This window comes from Mustela nigripes, chromosome 3, assembly GCF_022355385.1.
Source record: "Mustela nigripes isolate SB6536 chromosome 3, MUSNIG.SB6536, whole genome shotgun sequence".
NCBI lineage: Eukaryota > Metazoa > Chordata > Mammalia > Carnivora > Mustelidae > Mustela > Mustela nigripes.
Window position 1 is genome coordinate 187,196,413 of NC_081559.1, and position 23,942 is coordinate 187,220,354.

At 42.6% G+C, this 23,942-nt stretch overlaps 1 protein-coding gene across 3 annotated transcripts in view; it reads right to left on the reverse strand.

Annotated features, from left to right (window-relative positions):
* The window catches only part of ADCY8 (adenylate cyclase 8), a 223,412-nt gene that overhangs the window by 75,952 nt on the left and 123,518 nt on the right, over positions 1-23,942 (reverse strand). For 2 of the 3 annotated variants that reach the window (XM_059395175.1, XM_059395174.1), the window contains exon 8: positions 5,994-6,191. The exons of the other annotated variant lie outside the window; for it this stretch is intronic. In XM_059395175.1, the coding sequence (XP_059251158.1) occupies positions 5,994-6,191 (198 nt within the window). The remainder of the gene's footprint in view (positions 1-5,993; positions 6,192-23,942) is intronic. 3 annotated transcript variants of the gene reach the window in all.

Sequence of the window (23,942 nt, forward strand, 5' to 3'; positions counted from 1 at the left end):
CACCTGCATGGAAGGCTCTCAACGTGTCAGCACCCACTCACGACCCATAAATTCATTAACCATTCTTTGCACCCACTTTTATTTCCAAAGTGGGATTTGAACCAAGGTCAGCTTGACTCTAGAGTCTGAGCTCCTAGGAACACTATGAGCCTTATGGAGACATTCCCTGAGGTCATATTGGCATCTAGTGTGGATCTAGGACCTTCTGATATGACCTGATCTCTGACGGTGTTTGTCAAGTAACAACCCCAAATCCTAATGTACAGCCAAGGACAGAGAAGGTTGGTCATCAACTTGGGACAAAGGAATCCTAGAATCCTAGCTCCCTCTGGAACATCAGAATCTTGGGGACAGAGTGATGGGTGGGTACCTATATTTTTAACAAGATCCCCAAATGTCATTCTACTTGAAAAAATATCAGTCTGGGACAAAGAGGCTTTTTATCCTTAAAATTTTCACAATCACATAAGGAGGCTTTTTCTCAACAGAAAACATCTTGAAATTTAGCTAAAGGATGCCAGCATCAAAAAAAGAAAGAAAGAAAGAGAAAGAGAGAAGGAAATCTGGTCATCATGGATACAGTTTGATTTCAGTACTTAGCCTCTTAAAATGCTCACATCAAAAGCATAAATTCCCATAAACCAGTATATATTAAACATAGCCCAGCCTTTCTTGTGATGAGGAATTTGACTCATTTGGAAATGGCGATACTGTTTTCAAAAACTAAGCTTATCAAAGTCCATCCAAGTATGTGTCCCTATGTTACTAAACTCTTTTCAGGAACTACAGGTATTGGGCTGCTTTATTTGACCTGGAAACATCCATAAGTAATTGTAATTAATTGCCTTCACCCTTCTAAGCTTCACAAATAATAAATATATGAAAAGCCTTGTTCTAAACGAGAAACGAGGACCAGAGGCTGATAAATACCCCTTTCCTGTAAGTGTTGTGGGATAAGTCTCTCCCTATATACATAAAGAATACTCACACATCAATAACACTGAAGTGAATACCACAATAAAAGACGACGATTAAAACAAACATGCAAACCACAAAAGGAGAAACAGAAAGACCAAAGCGTAAAAACATCTACAGATACACTTTCAACCTCAAGAATAATTAAAAAAACAAAAAAACAAAAAAACAAAAAAAACCTGACAAGGAGACACTGTTTCTTATCCAAGTGGCCAATTTAAAAGTATAGGCACAATTGTGAGAGCAGTTTCGGAACGCACATCAAGTATTTTTAAATGTACATTCTCCTGTAGCCATTTTTAAGATATTATTCCTAAGGAAAGAATTAAGCATGGGTGTATGATTTAACTAAAACAATGCAGTTTATAATTTATAAGAGTGAAAAACTGAGAAAAAAGCCTCGAATGGTTAAAACATGCAATGAAGTAGTATGTAGTTACAATTTATTTTGTAACTGCATATTTAATAATATGGGAAAAAGCTCAAGCAAAGAGTGCTTAACACTGTGTCACAAATCATTATGTACAAAATGGTCCCATTTTAATTAAAAAATTGCACAGATAAGCATAAAGAATCACAAGCATGAAGGTGTAGGGAGACAGACGCCAAAATGTTCACAGTGATTATCCTGGCTGGGAAAGTCACAGAAGATGTTACTTTCTTCTTTTTGTCTTATGTGACGGGCATAAACTTTTGTTCGTGAAAATGCATTCATTTTTCTGGTAAGAAAAAGTCACATGTAAGAAAGGGGGAAAATCCATTATGATTGTCAGTATTGACAAACATGCCATGTTTCTACATCCCTTTTACCATAATTCTATTTTTTTATTTGTCCCTGAGATCTGTAAGCTGTCTCAGGAAGTATTTAGCTTGAGGCTAAAGAAGGGCAGAGGATTTTTCTGTGAAATTTGGGAGGACCTGGAGGAGACCTTTAATGACTGGATTCTGCCCCCAACCCCACCCAGAGGTCTGTTCAGAAAGTCCTCATGGGGATGCTGAGAACTAGAGATGCTAAGAACCATGAATTCTAATCTGGTTCAGGACCAAGCTCATGTTTCTTGTTATCCACACCAGTGAGTTCTGAAAGTGAAGGTAGGTACTATTAATAATCACATTGAAAGAATCAATGTCTTGGGGCACCTGGGTGGCTCTGCCTTCTCTCAAGTTATGATCCCAGGGTCCTGGGATGGAGCTTCATGTCTGGCTCCCTGCTCAGTGGGGAGTCTGCATCTCCCTCTGCCTCTGCCCCTTCTCCCCTGCTTGGGCTCTCTCAAATAAAAAAAATCTTAAAAAAGAAAAGAAAAGAAAAGAAAAGAAAAGAAAAGAAAAGAATAAAATGTCTTGGACAAACCAGGACATATGGTTACCATGGTCATAGGGAATTCAGGGACTCATGGCATCGATTGCTGAAAGATGCCAGGGGCTATTAGACTCTACACAGATGCAGAAACAGAGGACCAGAGAGGGGAGCGAGGGAGGAGGACCCGAAAGGGACACGAACACATGCTGCACAATACTGGTGATGCCACGGGTCATGAACACGCTGCTCAACTCAAAAGATTCCTTTATGTGTGTACGTGTGTGAGAGTGCCAGTGTGTAAGTGTGTGAGAAAGGGGGAGTGTGTGGGGGTGTAAGCTTGTGTGTGTGAGAGTGCGTGTGTACCACCATGAGGTGACATGGAAGGATGTGAGCAGAACTTCAGTCTTCTCTCCTGAAGCTTCTCTGCTAAGAGTCATATCAACACTGACTCATGCCTTTTGGCTCTTAGAGTTCTAAAAATATCCCGAGACCAGCTTACCAGGAGTCAAGACAGTCTCCTCTAAACTGCTCCTTAGCCTGCGTCTTCATTCATTTAACAGGTATTTGTGCAACACCACGAGGTAGTTAAGGTCCTATTTCACAGAACACTGTTTGTAGGGGTGCCCCTTTTTATAAGGGAATGTGACCAGAGAATGTCTGAATGACATTTCGAAGGAGTTTTCCGTCCTCTAACTGACTACAAAGGTGGAAAGGGAAAAATAATTCCCTTGTTCACACATCTTCATTGTTCAAACCGAATGAAGCCTTTTCTTCCCCACAAAATTCCAGAGGTAAAAATCCATGTTTCCCTTTCCTGTTTTCCCTTCAGAAAACAAGTTTCTAGGGAGTAAACTTGCTCCGAAGAAGCGTGGTAGGGCAGTGGGAGGAAAGAGATCTTTCGAGTCACAGACGCTGTATATACTACAACAATCCTGTGATGCACAATTCTAAACGTCTCTGAAACCAGAATGCATCTTACTCTCCAAGGAGTGGTAAAGCCTCGAGTTCTTTCAGAGACGCTTGTGATTGCTTCTGCTGGTCAGCAGGGGGCAGTATCAACCCGGGACCACTTCACATTCAATTCCCTGCCTCAGGTTTTTTTAAAGACCATATTCAGTGTGTGAAATCAGGCGGCAAAGCTATGTGGATTCCATTTTGGAGCTTAAACTCTTGGAGAGGTTTTTGTTTTTTTTTTTCTTTTTCTTTTTCTTCTCCTTTTTTTCTTTTCCTAACCAGTCCCAGGGGATGGGTGTGAGGGTTGGATTTTTTTCTGTCCATCTTTACCTGCAGGGTAAGCCCAGGTTACTGGGAGAAGTTTCTTCCAGACTCCCCATATTGGGTTTTTCTTTCTTAGTGCTCCATAGAAAATGGAGCATTTCACGGATGATGGTACCTTAGAGTCAACAGAATACTGTAGCCAGATTTTGAGATCTATGACCTCTATTTAACCTCTAAACGGCTGGTTTTCTTTTTTGTTAGCAGGATAGCAATGTTTCTCTGAGGAGGCCATCAACTGATAGACATAAACACCAGGCACAGAGTAGATGAACATTATTCTCCAGTTCTAGAACCTTATGGCCTTGAAGACACCTGGCCCCTGCCTCCTGCCCCATCCAAAGTTCAAAGAGGAGTGAATGGGGATAGCACAGGATTGTCGCCTTTCTGTGAGGGCCTGGGAGAGAACAAGCCTCAGGGCTCTCAGGGAGGCAGTGTGGTGAACAGACCAGGCAGCAGCTGGGGGCTCCCAGAAGGCTCAAATAGAAGTTCCTCTACAGACAGGTGGAGTTTGGGTGGGCCACCTAATCATTTCTCTGTCTCCACTTCCTCAAGTGTAAGGTGAGGCTCCTAAGAACACTTACTTCACGATGTCATTGTAAGTGAATTTGTGCTCACAGCTTAGAAGAGTGCTTGGCATTTGGTAAACACCTAATGGTTATTACTTACTATACCTTCTCTGCTTGACAGCAATGCAGCCCTCGAAAGACTCTCAGAATGCAATTCAATGAGGAGTGTCTCTGTGACAGGAGGGGAGAGAACGTTTTCTGATGTGCCCCACTGTCCTTACTGTGGGGAACCCATGAAAGGCAGAGACAGCACTGGATAGTGCAAGGCTGGACAGTCAGTGGGCAAATCCCCACATGTCATTTCAGGATGCTACCCTGAAATGCTTCTCCTAGAAGAACCTCTCCTGGACCTAGATATCAACCTCAGGCACACTGTGGCTCCTCCTGCCCCCACATCCACTCCTGTTCTAACACCAGGTCCCCCAGATGAGACGCAGCTGCTATTGAATAAAACACATTAAAAATTATCTACAGTCTGCAGGGTCAGGTCATTAGTGAAGCAAGTACTTTTTTAGCAAGAATGAACAAAGGGTTTTGTACAGCTCTGGACCTAGGTATTTACCCAGGCTAACTTGGAAGATTCTCTGCTAGACCAACCAGCTCTTCCTAACTCCTTCAATGTGGGAACCAGGACATAAACTGCATTTAATTTGGACATCAAGCCCCTTAAATATATTACAAAAAAGAAAAGCCTACTTTTTATTTGGGGAGAGGGTATTGAGTGAGACAAAATGTTTCTTCTCTTTGTTAGTACACAGACACAATCCATTTCAAATTATGAACTAGAGGGGAAGATATGAATTTTGAAGTTTGCAACCTTTAGTTAGTTAATAACAGAAACTCACTGGGAATGGTGTATGTGCACAGAAGTGTGAATTCTCCAAATCGAGGAAAGCAGAATGTCCCAGGAAGCTGAGCAAAGTAACAAAAAAATTGCTCACTGGAGCTTTGCAAAGTATTGAATCAAACTCCTGAAATTTGCTTGCAAATTCCCTGCTGTTTTTGCCTGAGGCTCCTGCAGAGGCCAGGCACCTCCTGTGCTCAGTCAAGGAAGGTCTGTCAGCTTCCATCAGTGCAGAGGAGCAGCCCAGTTAAGCAGGGACAGTGCCTGCCTCCCCACAACCCTTTACAGTTTAGAGCTAGGGTGGGGGAGATGCATGGGAAAATATTATTATCAGTATCGTGATGGCTGCCGTTTTTGAACACTTAACCTAATCAAGGCGTTGCCTGGAGCCTCTCATAATAGCCCCAGTAGGAGGCACATCCATGATCCTCATTGTGCATTGAGAAACTCGTGCTCAGAGAGGCTACCTCATTTACTGAAGGTCACATGGCAAGGAAGTGGCGGAGTTGAAATCCCAACCCAATGCTGAATCCGCCACCCACTGCCTTTCCACTATGCCTAATCAGGAGGCCTCTGAGCCAGCAGACAACTAGGAAAATGGGAGAAGGGTTATCTGTAATCTAAGAAAGGCAGTCTTTATCACTAATGCTTGTGTCCGGTTATTGGGTGTTCTCATACATTATGTGACAAGGGTTACAACTGACATGAGTTCTCCTAAAAGCAAAAGCAAGTGAGTGCTAATGTCCCTTGGGGTTAAAAATCTCGAAGTCGAGGAAACTCCTCTGTTCTTTTAGTTATCTTCTTTTTGAAAAGCAAAGCTGAGGCCCTCTTTCTCTAACCAGCATCTCCGTTCATGGCCTTCAGTCTACTCATGATTTGCAAAGAGAAAAAGAAAAGACAGTACCGAACCAAACCAAACCAACGACAAACACACCACCAACACCACAGCCCCTGGGCTCTCTCTCTGGTCCCACGAACATTTATGACAAGTCACTTCAGAAAAAGAGCCACTATGGAGACCCAGCTCTACCTTGTGCTCCAGGCTGGAGTCTTTAAACATCAGTGAGAATGGCTTGATATGCTCTCTTCTCAATTTATCGCCACTCCGCAAGTCGATGGTATGTTCTATTCTCTTGTTAATTTCCTCAGGCCCAGACTGGACATGCAAAGCTTGTGCAAGATGGTTTGGAAGTAGATTTATTGAATTTCTTGTTAGGGCAGCCAGAGTCTAGGGGGAAAGCACATGCAAACACGATAAACCTGCTAGTCCCCTTTGGATTAAAAAGAAATGCAATGTTTTTAGATCAGGTTGCATTGCAAACAGTAATAGCACTCCATGCATGCAGTTGTATTCAGTGAAACCTACAGAAGTTGGTCAATCAGCATTCGCTTCAGAGAAACACAAAATATCACATCAGGAGGGACACTTGCCTTTCCTCTAGGTAGGCACACTGAATTCCTTTGGTTCAGGTATTTAAAGAGTTGTTGGCTTGGAGATGTTAACCAAGACCCTTTCTCTAACCAGGCACATGGCTGGTATGAGAGAAAGAGAACCACCAGAAATAACAGAAATTAAAATAGCTAGAAAGCCCACAGAAAAGATAATCTCTCACCGAACAGAGTCCACACTTTCATGTGGTCTTTCCTTTAATGGTGGTGGAGAGACTGGGAGACCCAGGGCTTGCATTTTTTTAAATTTTGGCATTCCTTGTGGACAAAGAGCCAAACGTGCCAGGACCTCCTCCTTAAATTAGAAGATTGTTAGATTTTGCACAGATATGTTTTTTCCTCCATCGATCATTATATATCTATATGTTGATATAGATATATGTGCTTCATTCCTTTTAGGCAAAAAAATGCAAGCAGCGGCAGCCTCTCACCATTTCCCAGGGGTTAAACAGCAGGAGGTGGGGAAAGGCGTGGCCATCCTGGTTGGTCACAGGGACGCAGCAACAGCACTGGCTTGTGAAGATCCTCCAGGTGTGACACGGAGGTCTCTGTCTCCTGCTGTTTCAGCTGCAGGTAATAACACCAACTCGCTGGACTGAGCCAAATGTAATGCTTGCTCACAGCTCCAATTGAAGACAACTGCGCTGACAAACTAGTGGGAGTCGGAGCCGAAGGGATATGGGGACAGGGATGCTGATCTCCTCCAGGAGATTTCCTGGGGGAAAAGTCTAGGATAAGGTGCATTTGTAGAGTACAGAGAGCCTCTCTGTCCACGCTCACCTCGTCTGCTTTGCTTTGGCAGCCTCCCACTCTGGTCACACTTAGACCACAGACTAGACTGGGATCAGGTGATGGAGTCATGAAGTGGCAGCCTGTAGGAGCACCTGGGATGCCCTCTTGCCCGAACCCTTCATGTGTCCTTGAGCCTCAGAGACATGTGCTCAAGAGTCATCAGCTCGTCTACAGTGGAGTCAGATCCTGACTCCAGAGCCAGTAGTCAGGGCCTTTGAGCTCACAGAGAACTTCTAGCCCACTCCATTAAGAGTTCTTCCTCTGGCACTGTTAGACTCTTTATTTTAACTTTCATGTGGATATTTAATGAGACCTGAAGTTAAGGCCTCTAAGGAATTCCATAGTAGGGCTTCATCACTAGTAGAATTTACTGAAACCCATTCTCCAGCCCCAGGATAAAGGATGGAGTTGCATGTGCCAACATAAGAAAGTAAGGTACATGCTTGTAGGACACTGAAGCAGTTAATCTCAGCTCTGAATACCAAGGAGGCTATTGCAGAGAAAAAGATAGATTTTAGAGGGAGGAATGGCAGGCTGAGAGGTGAGGAGGTGAGCTGGAGCAGGAGAAGGAAGCAGGGACCAATGTTCCAGAAAATTGAACAGCAGGAACCATGCAGGACCAGAGGACTTGAGACCCTGGGACTAAATGCTGTTACAACAGCATCTCAGAAGGCAAAGGCATCTGCATTGTTAGCCACACTGTGCACCCCCACTGGTTTCTTGGGCAGAAATTCTTCCCACATAGTTTGGAAAATGACAAGATTTAGTTCTCCATCTTGCAGAGGAGGGGGGAAAATACCCATGCTGCTGTTGTTTGGGGACGCACTTTCACCCTCTGGCTTTGAGATGCCAAGATGCTCCCCACCCACCCCCCAGCAACTGCCTGGAGCTGGGGTCAAACAGCTGGATGTGGAATTTGCTAAATATTGGCTCAGTGCCCTCATCATTGGGTATATATATATTTTTCCCTCTCATTTTTATTTTTCTCACTTTTCCTTCCTGGAACAAAATTGATCCGACCTACTCTCCCAGTCCCTCAGCCCTTCACTGGCTCTCGAACCTCTGTGTTTCACAGAGAAGGGGAATTTCAAAACTACTTTTGGGACTGATTTATATAAATTACAACAGCAGCCACCAGTGCCATGACAGTTCTCTGAGGTGACCACCACTTCATAACATAAAGGACTTTTGTTTTTTTCAACGAGAATGCTATACTCTCGGAAAAAAAAAAAACAACAAAACAAAACAGTCCTTTGCGTTGGATGCATTTAAATTAATGGATAACTGTGCATTTTTTTTATTATGTTGATCGGGACTCATGAACATATCACAAGAGATCAATTCTGGCCTATAAGCAGTCCTTTCAAAAACCAGAAATACATGTTGCTCCTTGGTTGCCTGTATCATTGGCCACTTCTGAAGGCAGAGACCAGTTGAGTCACCTGTCAGAGCTTTCCAACCCCCACAAAATTCTAACAGCTTTGTGCCTCCTTCAAATAAAAGAGGAGTGTGGAAGCACCTCTCTCGTTTTCATCATGGCTAGCAGATTATAGTTCAAAGCTGGGAATGAGCCCTTGTATCAACATGTCTGTGGTGCTGTGATGGAGAATTCTTTTCTTCTCCAGACAATTATTTTTATTCTTTGCAGTTATACCCCTAGAATTTTATCGCAGCAGTCAGTGTTCAGTGGACCCTTTCCTGATTGTTCATTTTGTCAATGACATAGGACCATCATACCTGCTGTTTGACCAGCAATCTCTCTGGTACCCACCTCGCAGCTTCTGGGTGTATAGGCTCGCGGGAAGACCAGCATTAACTCAAGAAATCAAGCAAACTGGAATTAGGGAAGGAAACCATCTGCTTTCACTCACCCCTCATGCACCACTATAAAGCATGACTAGCTTTGGAGGTGACTGTGGTTTGAGATGATCTGGTATACCTCTCCTCCTCCATTAGTGATGACAACTAAGATTTGACCAAGTGGGATATGGTTGCCAACACCAAAAATCCATATGCTGATACTTCATGGGGATTCATTTGTAATAGTACTGGGGAAGTGAGTAATGGGTCTCATTTGCAGATTTAGAGTCATTATGGAACCAGTTGTTTTTAATAGAATATGCCTTTTTCTCTTTTTGAGATTGACAGCTGCAGTGGGAGCAAGATTAGGATCATATTAAAAAATAGCACAAGCTTTCAAATAGGATTCCAACTGCAATTGACCTCCTAAATGTCGAGATTGTTCTTTTATGTAAACAACTTAAGCAGTTGGCTAGGAATAGGAAAACAAATGGATGAAATGGAAGGAAATGGAAAATGCCTGAGAATAACACACACACACACACACAATTGAATACATATATCTGAATATGTTTCAGCATATAACTGAAATACATATTATGCTTATATACAACTGTAGGTGTGTAGTATTCTCATTTATTTACCTTAGCTGCTATTTCCAGATATTTGGGAGGTCCGAGTGGAGCAACAATGTTGGGAAACATCAAAGATTGCTACTGGTCTGGCCTCTCATATCTGAGTCACTTCACAAAAAAGGCACTGCAACCCTGAGATTTAGCCTAGCTGAGATCCATACTCTCCTAGTGCATTTCAATGACTTCTTTACTCATAGTAACTTAGGACGGATCAAAGCCCAGATGAGAACCAAAGTCCCTTCTCCCAAGTTTCTGAACATAGGGTCTGCCTGAGAATCTGGGGGTTTGGGTGAAAATCAGCATCACAAGTCCCAGGTGTGTTTTTGTAGACTGCATCATAATGGTGTGTGTGTGTGGGGGGGGTAAGCCATAGATCCTCTTAAGCTTACAGTCATTTTGGTCCATGACTTTTCTTTGGGAATTGTCTTTTAAGACATACAGAGTGAAAATATATATATATTTTTTCCCTACTGTCCTCTTATTTCATGGATGGCCACAAACTTTGGTATTCCTTCATCAGGTTGTGGCAGCAAATACATCCTTCCCAGTAAGATTTCTGGCTGAGGTGTATGCTCCAGAAACATCAAGTTGAGTCAGAAACATTGTAGTTCTTATGGATCACATACTTCAATTGCAAAACACCCTCTAAACCATCCTTGGAGATACTGCAAATCCAATGATGTAGTTGTGATGTAGTCGTGATGTTGGCACCTGGGGAGGTCATCACTAATTCTCCTAGTTAACTCCTGTCCAAAAAACTTGATTAGAAAAGAAGAAGTTTTTTGAATGAAGGAATGAAGGGAGGCTTCTTTACAAAATGGTTCTGCAGACCAATCTGTTTAGGAAATATGGATCCATTATGGTTCATTGTCATCGTAGCCACTAAGGACATGTTTTGTTGAGAGACTCATAGTATGCGTTACTGAACTGGAGGTAATGATAAGTTCTGCGTAAGTGAGATTTTAAAACTTTGCATTTTCCAAATTTAGAACACAAAATGCTTTTTGGCTCGAATCACCTCTACATGTTCCATGAAATATCATTTGGGAAACATTGGTCTAAAGTTCTTCCCTGTTTTTGTTCACATCACCTGGGGTCCTGCCTCTGATTACTAAGATTCTATTAACTTCTTTCCACATGTCCACCTTCTAGTGTATAGAATCAGACCTAATGCAAATGACATGTGACCTTGTGTTGGAGCCTAGACACCTGCCATAATATGACCTACCAAACAATTACTCAACCCATTCTAGTTCATGCCTTTGAACATGGAGCATCTAACCTGCATGCCCTACCACTGTTTTAAAATCCAATTAGACATCACCTTCTCCAGAAAACCTGCTTGAGCCTGCACTTATTCTCAGCACAGCGGTTACTGTGGTGTATGGGGGTTGCCTAGCTCTGTGTTTATCTGTTCCTCTAGGCTATGATCTCCTTGAGAGTCAGGCACTGTGTTTTATCTATAACTGAAACTTGAGAATCTGGAACATTTGGTAGGTTCTTAATAAGTACATGTGGAGTGAATGCATGCCTATGTGCATGAATGAGTGGTATAAGGTTGAGAGCCTATATAGGGCATCAATAAGGGCATTGTTTCCAAACTCTTGCTATCAAAAGTTCTGTTATATTTTTCTTATTCTCTCCCAAGTGGACTCCAATTGGGAAATATTCTGTTTAGCAAACTGTATTTATTAAATGAAACATGGTTTCTTTTTCTACCATTCAATCAAATGCCTAGTGTTTGATGAGTAGGAGGTAAAAGTCATTAGGACATGGTTGAATATAATTCCAGCCAAGAGCATATCATTGAAATGCAGCCTTATGATGCTTGTTAACATGAGGTTGTTTCTTTCTTTCTTTTTTTTTTTTTTTTTTAGATTTTATCTATTTATTTGACAGAGGCAGAGAGGCAGGCAGAGAGAGGAAGGGAAGCAAGTTCTCTGCTGAGCAGACAGCCCAACACAAGGCTCGATCCCAGGACCCTGAGATCATGACCTGAGCTGAAGGCAGAGGCTTTAAACAACTGAGCCACCCAGGTGCCCCTCAACATGAGGTTTTATCCAGGTTTTTGGAATTTAGAGAATGCACCACCCTCTTACTCTCTCGCAGTGCTGTCCACTGAGGCACCAGAGGTCACAGATGACCAAGACCAAAGCCTGGATTCACGTCAGCTTGAGTGTTTGCCACAGGACAGCCTCAAGTGGAGGTTGAAGTCATCATTGAGAGTGCCTCTGGGAGAGGGACATGGCAGTCCCGAGATTGAGCTGTAGGCGCTTGTGACTGGGGCCCTACAGTATGGGCCAGCTTGTTGCTGGGAAAGACCCAGAGACAATGCCGAGTCCAGCAGACTCAGCTCCTTCCCCTCTTATGCTGAGGGATTTTATCTTTTCCCAAGACCTTACTTGCTTCCAGGCTCAGGCTGGAGCCTGCCCTCAGAAGCAAGTAAGGCCGAGGGTTCCTCAACCAACTCCTGTTTCACTCCTGCATTGCCTCCCTGGCAGCATCTCCCTGTGCTTGCCCTCGAGGTCTCTTCAGCTCTATGTCAGACTTGCCACCTGCACAGTTTGAGTTGTGCAAAAGGCAGAGGCTTCTGCCTCACTCAGTTCCAACCCCACTTACTGGGTCAAACCAGCCAAATGTGAGAAGAAATGGCCAGGGACAAACACTAAGCCTGAATAAGAGCGCCCAGCTGCATGTAATAGGGCTATTTTTTTTTTTCTGTGTTTATTAAAACCCTTGATCCCAACCCCAGAAGAGAAAGCACCTGCCTTTTTAAAAAAGTGACCTCCCAAGGTCACTTTTTTTTTTAAGATTTTATTTATTTATTTGACAGACAGAGATTACAAGTAGGCAGAGAGGCAGGCAGAGAGAGGGAGGGGGAAGCAGGCTCCCCGCTGAGCAGAGAGCCCGATGTGGGGCTCGATGTGGGGCTCGATCCCAGGATGCTGGGATCATGACCTGAGCCAAAAGCAGAGGCTTTAACCCACTGAGCCACCCAGGCGCCCCTCCTAAGGTCACTTCTTAGAAAAGTCTGAGGTGAGCTAATCCAGAATGATTTGCATTCAGGGCTTCGGGGGTAATGTTTGTTGTATTTGAAAGAGACACAACTTTCCCCCTTCAATCTAGAGATAAGGGAACAGAGATTTCCCTGGAATGTGGTACTTCTTGTTTCCCTGGTAAGGAAGCTCTAAGTGGCATCTTGGTAAGTACTGAGTTGGGGGACCCTTGGGAAAATATCCCTATGGGGTTTCCTGGAACCCACTGCTAACACTTCTTCCTTCTTATAGGAACGTTAGTGTTAGCAAACTGGGAATAGGAAATAAGTATTATAAATGTGAGTTGCTGATAAATGACTCATGTTTGGTGTTTTAAGAAGTCTATCTGTCTTAGTTTTTGTTCAGACTCTTTTCTGAACCATCCTCCCTAAGTGAGGTTATGCAGTGTTAGTCAAGATTGTTGTAAGTTTTCCCATCTGTACTGAGAGAAAATGAAAAATCACATTCAGATTACATGCCCAACAGTGATTTGGTTAGGGATAACACTTCTCTTTTATATTTGGGATATTTATGTCACTATAATCTGTCCTCCAAACAAAGCCAACTAATGGCCAATGAGATATTCTTGCAGGAAAGGTCTATGTAGTATCACTATGGGGAAAGATTTCAGTAATTTTCATAGACTCCTAGCTTCTGCTTGAAGAAATGAAATAACAAGGGGGCAGAATTCTGTTTGCTGAAATAATAGTCCAGAAGTTTCCAGTCAGACTGTGCTGAATTCCAGCAACCATGTGGAACTTGCTTCCTAAGCCTCAGCCATGAACACTCAGACATGGGTCTGGAGCCCAGAATCTGGACAATCATTGCTTTCCAGGTTTGGGCTGAACAGAAAGCTTGCGAACATTGTCCGGATTGTATATTTAATGAGGAACTAACATTGTATGAAATTCTTTCATTGTCCTTTGTCATTTTGTGTCCTGAAATCTATGATTAAGAGACTAAAACAATGATGTGGGAGGTCCCCCTCCTTCTGGTAGATCCCAAAAGAAGAATTTTTTAGCTACTTATATGAAGCCCACAGCCTCACTCTTGACCTGTCTATGAATACTGATAAACCAGATCATTAAGACAGTTTCTTCATTTGGGGGTTTAGGTCTTAGACATGCTAAGCTCTTTTCCCAGTATGCTTTGTCTGACACTTAATGCTTTGCTTCTTGCCTCAGTTTATCTTACCAGAGGCTCATGGTCTTGGACACTTACTGGTTTTGGTCCTCTTTGGATGAGGTATGGGCAAATGGTCAGCTGTGGCTGAACTTCCAGACCAACCACAAATCCAGGTGACAGGGCAGAGCTTTCAGGATAAGAGTGCTCAAGGTCCACAGAGGGACTCACAGGCATCCCAGATTTTGTCCCCAGAGCTCAGAGCCAGGTTAACCAAGGATAAGCGATGTCTGACACAGATTCTGTCCTGCCTAAGAATCTTGTCTGGCTCTCATCAGCTGATCCTCTATTAAGCTAATTCAGGATTTCTTACTCTGATAATATCCTTTGAGTTTCTCAGATAGATGCTCATCTCAGGTTGGGAATGTGCTTGAGTCACTGAACTTGTGCCATTTTCAATCAAAAAGGTCCCTACACTTACGTAGAACTGGCTGAAAGAGAACTTGGCACAACCGCTCAGATGGGGTCACTTTGAAGCCACATGATTTGAGGTAAGCGGCCAATTGAAGTTTAACTTTTAAAATATCACATCTGTTGTGATGTGTGGATTATATACATAAACCCCAACACTGACCTCATCTCAAGGTCAAGCTGGAATGAGTGAGAGGGTTGGGGTAAGTTCAGGGAGAGAGGCAGGATTCTTGCTCAGGACATGACTCATGAGTTGGGGAGACTCTGACACATTAATGGTTTTTGTATAGGGCCACAGGGCAGGTGTGGCTCAAAGGACTTGTAGCGCTGTAACAACTGGACCAAAATGTCAACTAGGTTGTGTCTGGAGAGGTAACTGCTACGCACTGACCAAATGACCTTTGGGGTTAGCAAGATGGATACACAAAGCTCAGGAAATGAATCAACAAATGTATCAGGACCTAAGTTACTCAATTTTGTGTGTGTGTGTGTGTGTACATTTAAGATGTAGATTTTTCAGAAATGTCAATGCCACAGGGGAAAAAAAAATGAAAGTGTGTGTGGGTTGGGCATGTTTGTGGGGGGGAGTATGTATGTTTGTGTTTTTATAAATTTGAAGAGAATGGAAATATAAGCATTACCAAAATGTTTATCTTTAGTAAGGTTCTGAAGTAACTCTTTTCATGTAGGAATAGGAAATAAGTATTATAAATGCAAATTGCTGATAAATGACTCATGCTTGGTGTTTTAAAGTCTATCTATCTTAGTCTTTTTTTCAGTCCTTTCTGCAAAGGATTAAGTCTGGTTATTGATGTTTTCCTTAATTTGGCTCCAATGGTGCTACCATTACTGACCTTCAAGAACCCAGCCTCTCTTACAATTCTCATCAGGTATGGCAGGACAGAACCCAGAAAAGCAGCTACTCAGGTCATGCTATGTCTTTGAGACTCCTCTTAAATTCTCTGCCATGCACTTTTCTGCTGGAATTGTCTCATTAATTTAGCTTTTCTGGCCCATTATTATTGCCAGTGTTTGTTTTTGAGTTTATCACTCTGAGATATGAAGTCCTGAGTGGATGTTACTCATATAATGTCTGCAAAGCCCTTATGTGTCATGGTAGGAGATCCTTTTGGGGAATAAAAGTGTCACAGAGTAAGAAAAATGCAACGGTACCTCCTAGAGGTTCCTCATGTGGAATTCACAACAGTAGTTTGGGACCTGGGGATATGAGAAAACCTTTTAAAAATTTCTGTCAATACCCAAGAAAGTACAAGGCAGGGCAATACCTTTATGACCCTAAGTGAAGTAAAAATAAGCACATGCATGAATAGCCAAGATGAGGCTGTCAAGGCCACCAGCAATGTTAAGTGTCTGCTCTGGGCTGGAATGAAATCCCTGGAGAATGGTAACCCTCGTCTTCCTGTGCAGAGCTGCAGCCATGGTGGTGGGCTATGTCACATGCTACCCCACTGCTGTAAAAAGTGGGTGTGCACACTCATTCAGGTCAAACACAGTTTTGTGTGGAAAGAAGAACCTTCATACATGCACATGCCTTGCACTGGGCAAAAATAGTAAAAAACATCCTTGGTGGCGAAAAGGAAAAAATCCGATGTAGCTCAATGAAGAAATTTTACACTGAAGAATCTTATCCCAGTCATTGGTCAAATTAGTGCCAAGGTCAGTATAACTGAGATCCCAGTTCAAGCATATAAAGGAGTCAGGGGGAAAATATCCAGACTTTTGTTCTTTATTTCAGTATGTATCTCCCTATATTTAAAATATCATACACTAACCTTCTCCTATTTAAGATGCCATGCGTTCATTGTTTCTAGTTCCTCAGGCCACAGTTTTGTGACTCCGTGAACAATGAGTCAGTCCCTGGTGAAAGTCAAGTCCGGACAGTTTGTTTAGAAAAGTTTCATCTGGGTATTAAGCATTGGGGAAGCACAGGGTGTGTGTCTTATACTAACCAACACACATTTGCAGGCCTACAATCTTGCGGGAGCCACAAGCTCACCTCTACCTTTCTCTCTCCCACTTTAGGCTAGCTCTGGAACTTCAGAGGAAAGAAGGATAATTAGTCAAAGTTAATGGATTAAATTGCCTACTTAATTCACTCAACACTCCCCGAAGGCTTCAAATCCACTTGCCTGTCTGAAAAGAGTGAAAAACCAGACCCCTCTAATGACTCTCCCTGGCCTAGCTCAGAGGCTATCTTCAGAGTCAGGGCTAAGAAGAGCCTGGGGAGATTCATTGTCAGAAAAAGCTATGTTTACGGGAAGAGTGCAGATGCACTGCGGGGAAATGGACAAAGCCTTCCATGTTCTCTGCCCAAAAAGCCTGCAGATGTCCCATCCAGGGAACATCAAGACTTAATCTGATGTTAAAATGGTTAAAAATAAATTGCAGATGGGGAAAAATCTGCCTGTGATTTCCTGCATACATGACTGAATATGAACAATTAGATATTTGGAAGGTTATCACAGAAGTAGTAAGGTCTGAGAACACACACACCTTCTTTCTCTTTAAAACCAATACCCAATATTTCAGGCATCTTGAGTGGGAATTTCAGATCAGAGTTATTGTGGGTGGGGGGATGGGGAGAAGGAGCAGGTGCTTCTTCTTGAGCAGCAGAAACCCAGGCTGAGATGGTGGACTTGCCATCACTCTCCTCCTGGGGTCTTGCTCCCTCACCCTTGGCCCATCTCCTACTTATCTGTGGATCTCAGCTTCCTAGTCACTTCTTTAGGAAGATCTTCCCCAATTACCCTGGTTCATCTTTCTGTCCTTTTCTAATGCTGTCTTGCTATAAAGATAGCAAGTTCACACTGAGCTATGAACCTGGTGGCGATCCCAGGAACAATGAGGTCTTTGAAAGTCTGCATTTCCTTTCTCATCTCTTTCCCCAACCCCAGCTCAGTGCCTGGCACCTGGCCTTTACTCAATGAGCAGCTGAATAATGCATGACTGAATGAGTGAACAAATGAACGTCTTGATGGGGAGTGACTTGGTTTCATCAGGTGAATGACAGAGGTAAGATGAGATTGAATTTAGAGAGTTCTTGTGGACATCGGTTTGCACAAAAAAGGCACTGCCCATTGAAAGCAGAAACTCAAGTGAAGAAACCAAACCTCAGGGGTCACTACTACTCAACAGAACACAATGACCATCTTGAAAGCAGGAAGGAAGAGGAAGTGTGAAGATGTTTGTAATGATGTTTAGCTCATATAACCAAAACTCAACTATTTGGAGTGCTGTGAGAGGGAGTAGATTGCATTGTCTAATTAGGTAAGATTTTACCTCAAATACCTTTTCAATTTTTTGCTTTAACTTGTTGCTGAGTTTGATATTGATGTTTTAAGACAGTTCATTGGATGATAATTATGTTAAACTATTCTCCTATATTAGGGTAATCTTAAACAATGGGAGTCCTCATTACTTCCTGGTGAATCATGTGTTTATTTGGAGGGTGGGATTCTGAAGTGTGGGTAACTTACTGGTACAGCCATGGACTCCCAGCATGCATTGGGGACTGAGAAATGGAATGGACGAATGCCAGTGCTGAAAGGATGTGAAGGGACCCTTCAGGCAGACCTGCTCTGGCGTAGTTGAGAACACTGGGAACTGGTGGTGAGCAGTGGCTGACCAAGACCTTAAGGCAGTCAGTCGAGCAATTAGGGCTCCAACTTCATTCTCTGGAGTTTCCATTCAGGCCCTCATTTGGACAAATTTTGGGTCCTGCAGAGATCTGTCCCAGGATCATGAGACTCACAACTTACAAGACTAACCAGTTTAGTATGAGGAAACTGTGATCCTCAGCATCAGGTCAACATGAGGATTTTGATCATCAGGGCAATCAGATGAGAATTCTTTCTTTTCTCCCTAGGGACACAGAGAGCAGGATCTAAGGAAAGTCCCAGCTGGGTTTGATGAAGACACAATAGCCCACTATGGTTCTTTTGTTCTTCCTGCCCAGCCAGCTTCACTCCGTCCACATCTCCTTGTCTCCTGGGCTTAACATTCCCCATTGCAAGTGGGACTGCATCAAATGGTGGGTTGTCATTTTATCATGAGGTAGACATGGCAGCTGCCCAGCTTAGGCTTTGCCATGCAAACAGCGATCATATCAGGAGACTCATGGGATGAGATGCTACCTAGGACATGAGGACAAGCTGGAGGAAAATCTGGTTATTTCCTGGAGTTTTCACAGAAAATTCCTAAATTTCAGTGACTACCCATCTTGAGAGGGTGTGTGTTCGCATGTACATGAGTACACGCTCGCACACACACACACACACACACACACACACAGAGTTTTGAAGCTGACTGACCCAGAAACAAAGTAGAAGGTAGACACCCAGCATCTATCCTCAGGCCAGGAGAGGGGAGGCAGTTTGCCCTGAAATCAGACATAACTGGGTTCTAATTGTAGCCCTGCTATTACTGGTTACATGTCCTCTAGGGCATTAATTAATCTCTATGAATCACAATTTCCTCATTTGTAAAAGAGGCATAAACACTTACCCTGTAAGTTTGGTGCGGAAATTAAATGGAAAGGATAAGAACAACACTCCCAACATGGTACCCGACCCCAGACTCTTGATCTCTGTTAGCGTTAGCGATGCTGTAGATATTTAGCTATACCCCCGGCAATGAAGTGCATTCACGTTCTGCTTTGTCGTGTGAAATACCGAAATTCTACCTATGATTTCAGTCTTCACAGAGCTGGCACTATTTTCATGGTAACAATGATGATCAAAGTCAGTCTAGAGTGTAGAAATGACTAATATATACAATGAAGTAGAAATGTATACCTTTCTCCAGGCAATTCTTCTAAAAAGCCTTGAGGAGTAATAGCATAGTGTCAGGATTGGGATGCCCATCCAGGATGGGTGAATGTGAAAGGGATGGATAGACAGGGCTGAGGATTTCAAAATATCTGAGGACAGACCCCATCACTGAGAGGGGGCGTGCTTCTGAAAGAGCAGGTGCACCTTCCCTGGCCTATCTCTTGTCATAAAAACCAAGTTAAAATTATTAATGACCTCACACAATAATTTTTACAGTGACACGAAAACTTCACCCTTTGGTATCCTCTTGTAAATTGTAGTTCTAAGATTCAGTCTCTCCCTGATAAGTCCATTGTTGCCCCCCAGAATCCATTCTCCAGAAGGCAGCCAAAGTGATCTCCTAAAAATCGAAATCTGATCATGTTCCTGCCCTGCTTAAAAACTTTCTATCATTTCCCTTGGAATAAAATAAGAAACCAGCAGCCTTGTAGCACTCTGCTCCTGTCTCCTTTAACTTCATCTCATGCCCCTTTCTTTACTGCTTGTGATTTTCTAGCCACGTGGGCCTTATTGCTTTTTCCAAACTTTTTCCTACCTCAGGGTCTTTGCACTAGCTGTTTTCTCTGTCTGCAAAGCTCTTTTTCTAGTTATTTGCATCTATAGTCCTCTCAGGACTCAAGTAGAATCTTCATAGACCTCCATAATCCTTCTGCAGTTAATTCTATCCACCTTCCTATTCATAGATCTCTACTTCCTTTGTAGAACTTTAGTTCATTGTCTGCATTCCCCATTCTCTTAAAAGGCAAACTCCTGGAAGATAAGGAGCAAGTAAGTCTGCTTACTACTGGGTCCCCAGGATCTAGAACACAGAGTGCCTATTAAATAACTAAATGAATAAGAGCTCAAGCCCACAAACAGATTTTTAGATACAGCATGCAACGAACAGGGAAATGTGATCTTTAATGTAAGGATCATTTTCCTAGGTCTTCAATTCACATCTCATGTTTTGTCTTTATTCTTAGAGAGCCAATGACCATGTTGAGGACTCATCCAATAATCTCACCTTGCAGTTTCTGGACACCCTCCCCTAAATGTCAACATTTTAATTTTTGGTCTCTTTCAAAGACCTACTTCTGCTATTACAATCTCAACTTTCAATAGTCCACCTGGGATTTAAACTTCTTGGCTTTCTGTTTTCTAACTTTCATTCCACCCATAGGCTCAGAGCATAGGAAGCCTCATTGGTAACTGAGACTTGGGTTCAGGAAGCCAATATACCAAATCAATGAGCAGAACACCTGTGCCATGTCAAGAGTTAGGGATGCAAAGCGTAAATGTGCAGCATGTCCAAGCACAACCTGGATACCAGAAACCAGAGAACTGAACCAGCAAATTTAACCCAAAAGGATACAGATATAGGGGCGGGGAAAGTGTAGGACATCAAAATCAAGAGATTATCTACAGGCATAGACAGGGACTGGAAGATTCCTACAAGGGTCCAGAGAGAATTCTTAGTGACTCCTCTTGCTCTCTCAAACCACTGATAGACTCCTGAAATGGGCATTGGGATGGCGAGAGAGATTGCATTGGAGTTATTCTTGGAGATCCAGAACTCTATGGATTTTCATGACAATCTGGCTTCTTACTTCTCATCAAATCTGTCTCCTGCCAGTGACGTTTTTCAATCTAATTCCAATTTGTAGTTTTTAGTCTTCATCTTACTGGGCCTCCTGGTTATAGCTGACATTGTTGATTACCCCTTTCTTCTCAGAATGCTCTGTTCTCTAGGCTTCCATAACATCACATTACCTAATTCTCTCCTGATCATTCGGGTTGTTTCCTGTCTGTTTCCATCATGGGATCCTTACTCTGTCACCTCCCATCTGGTGCCTCCAAGTATCTGCTCTGTGCCTTCTTATTGGTTTATGTTATATATTCCCTACAGTGATCTGTGCCATTCTCATACTTTCAATGATCATGCAAATCCTGATGACTACCAGATTGCTCTCTTGTGCTGTTCTTTCAAGCCAGAGCTTTAGAAGTATGTGTTCAATAGCCTTCTGGAGGTCTTTCTCTGAACCGTCCCAGGCACCTCAATCTCCACATGTCCCAAACTGACTTCCTAGTGTTTCCCTCCCAGTCTCCTACCATTCCAGTAGGGCCTATTTTAAAGGGTAGTTATATCATTGACCCAGTCACTGAAGCAAGAAACCTGGAGGTCAAACTTGACTGGTTCTTCTCCCTTGCCACCTATCGCTATCATTTTATTCATTCATTCATTCACTCATTCAGCAAACTTTAATCAAGCCCTTCTATTTAGCAGGTAGTGTTCTAACTGCAGGCTAAACAGTGGGTAAGTGAAATATGTAATTTCTCTCTGCGTGGTGCATAAAAACCACTCTGACTTCACCTCTAAAGTATCTTTTTCCTCTGTATCCCCTTCTCTTTTATTCCTAGCAGTACTTGGCATATAATAGATGCTCAATTAATCTTTATCAAATGGAAGACTGAATACATGCTAATGTAACTATCTGAACATCTGTTGTCTGCATAGCACAGATTAGGGCTCAGCATACTGAAGTCATTAACACCATTTCTAAGCACATGTTACGAATTAATAGACGTCAAAACATCTGGCCAATTTAGCTGGAAACCATCTATCCCCAGTGAAGCATTAGTATGTTTTATCTGTGTTATGTAAACACTCAGATGGTCTGGGCTGTCTGTGGAACTGACTGGGGGTCTGGCAGAGTGCGGGTTCAGCCAAACCACTGCTGATCGCTTCCAGATGCACGTCTTATCTCTGAATCACACACACAACTCACTGACTTCTAGAGCTAAGCGTAAGTACAAACTCTGAGAGCTTGTGGGCATTTCCATCGATTTAGTCATTTCCACTTGGTAATTTGTGAATATCAATACAATTCACTGGCTTGTAGGTCTGATGGCATCAAAATTAATTGAGATTATGCACACTGAACATGGCACAGATGGGTTATATCCAGGCAGAACTCAGGCATCACAAGAAATGCATGATATGGTTAAACACTGAGTTAATAATCTTTGACTGATAATGACATATCAACCCAACTACTTCATGATATCAGCAAATATCTTTAGGAAATCCTCAAAGGTAATATTTCCACTCTTCCTATCCAATTTTGTCAAATGGCTCAATCATGAAATAAAACCAAGAATCTTTACCTTTTTCTTCTTGGTGCTCAACAATTAGTGGCAAGGTTAGGTACAACTGAGATGAGAAAAATTAGGAGTTTTCCCAATTTCTGCAATCAGTTTAATAGGAATTTTTTTTTCAAATGGAAAGAGCAGAAAGGAAAAACAGAAACACTAAAACCAAGAAAGAGAGTTTTATGCAGTTACTGAGGTATCCAGTGTGACTCACACATCTCTCAATAACCAGCATTCAGGCTTGAGCTACAACAAGCAGAGAGAGCAGGGAGGACACTGTCAACTGGTCATGTTTCCACTGCAGCAAGTGCACCAGCCCGTTATTTTATATAGCATCAAACTGTACCATGCATACCAATCCAAGAACGGAAAGAAGTAGACACTGAACTCAGTGATGACTTGCCCGGACTTATAATTTGGGGGCAAATTAAACACTCACAAAAGACAAGTGAAGACCTAAAGGTAAGACTCTTACAAGGCATGTGGGCTTAGCTGGACCTACACCCTTCCCCACTGGAATCTGTTTCATGGCTTGTTCATAGCTTCTTCGCACAGAACTGGAAAGAAACAGGTTAACTTGGTTTTGGGGCACCCCACATCCATCTTTCAAATGCAGAAGGAGGGAACCCTTTCTACCATTTTAACCTGCTCCATTTTAAATGATTTTAAGCAGATAGATTTGTCTTATCTGTGAGTTGATGAGAAAAATGTAGGTCCATGGATGAGGACAATTAACCCATTGATGACCTTATAAAGCTGCGGACACTCTTTACACTGCTTTTAGCTTTTGCTGGGCTCAGGAGATTGTCAGAAGCTATTTGAAAGTCTTATATATTGGCCTCTGTTTGTTTCTTTAAAAAGGTATGGTGGAGTTACACCATGAATTTGCATGAATTTGACTACCTGTACTTAGTGTAAAGGATTAAAAGTAAACTTTTAGGTGAGCAGGTGATTTTGCCCCTGCTCTGGACAAGCACGCTGGGGACAAGAGCATCTCTGAATCCCTCTGGTTTTCTCCCTGATCAGCCTCACCTCTCCAGTGCATCTTGGAGTGTGAGCATCTCACTGGATTTAGTGTGATTTTGGGATTTGGAAAAAACATTTTTTAAATAATTTGATTATTGATGATTTATACCTATGTAATGACTCTGTAGCCCTATCCCCCATTTAAGATGCAAATCCACACTAAATAGGAATAGAACTATGTTTGTGGGGGCTTTGAAATTGCCGGGTCCTTCTAAAGCGCTCATATTCACCCTTGATCTCACTTAGTGCTGCTTTTATATTGCAAGATCAACAATGCCCTTCTGATTTTAAATTTCAGAGGGTAACTCAGAACTCCTGGCCTGCCAGCTCCCTAAGAAATAGTTCTCATGGACTTGGTCTTCTACATTTGTTGCTTATTTAATCATGTCAGGTTCTCCAACATGAGTAATTTTGTGGATGGGGGTGGGGTGGGGATTATAATCCACCTTCACATGATGTTTATTTTCAGCTAGATTTAAGAGAGAAAGACAGGTGGAATAGAGAGAGGAGGGGGGTGCTGAGAACCCTCTGATATTTCTTGCATTTCCCGAGAATGCATACATAGGTTAATTCTGTCCTGAAGAGAGATGTTTAATCATTTGAAATTACGGTGTTCAGCAGAGAAAAGGTTAAAGATGAGCTGGTTTTCTCTGAGGCCTCTGGGCTGGGG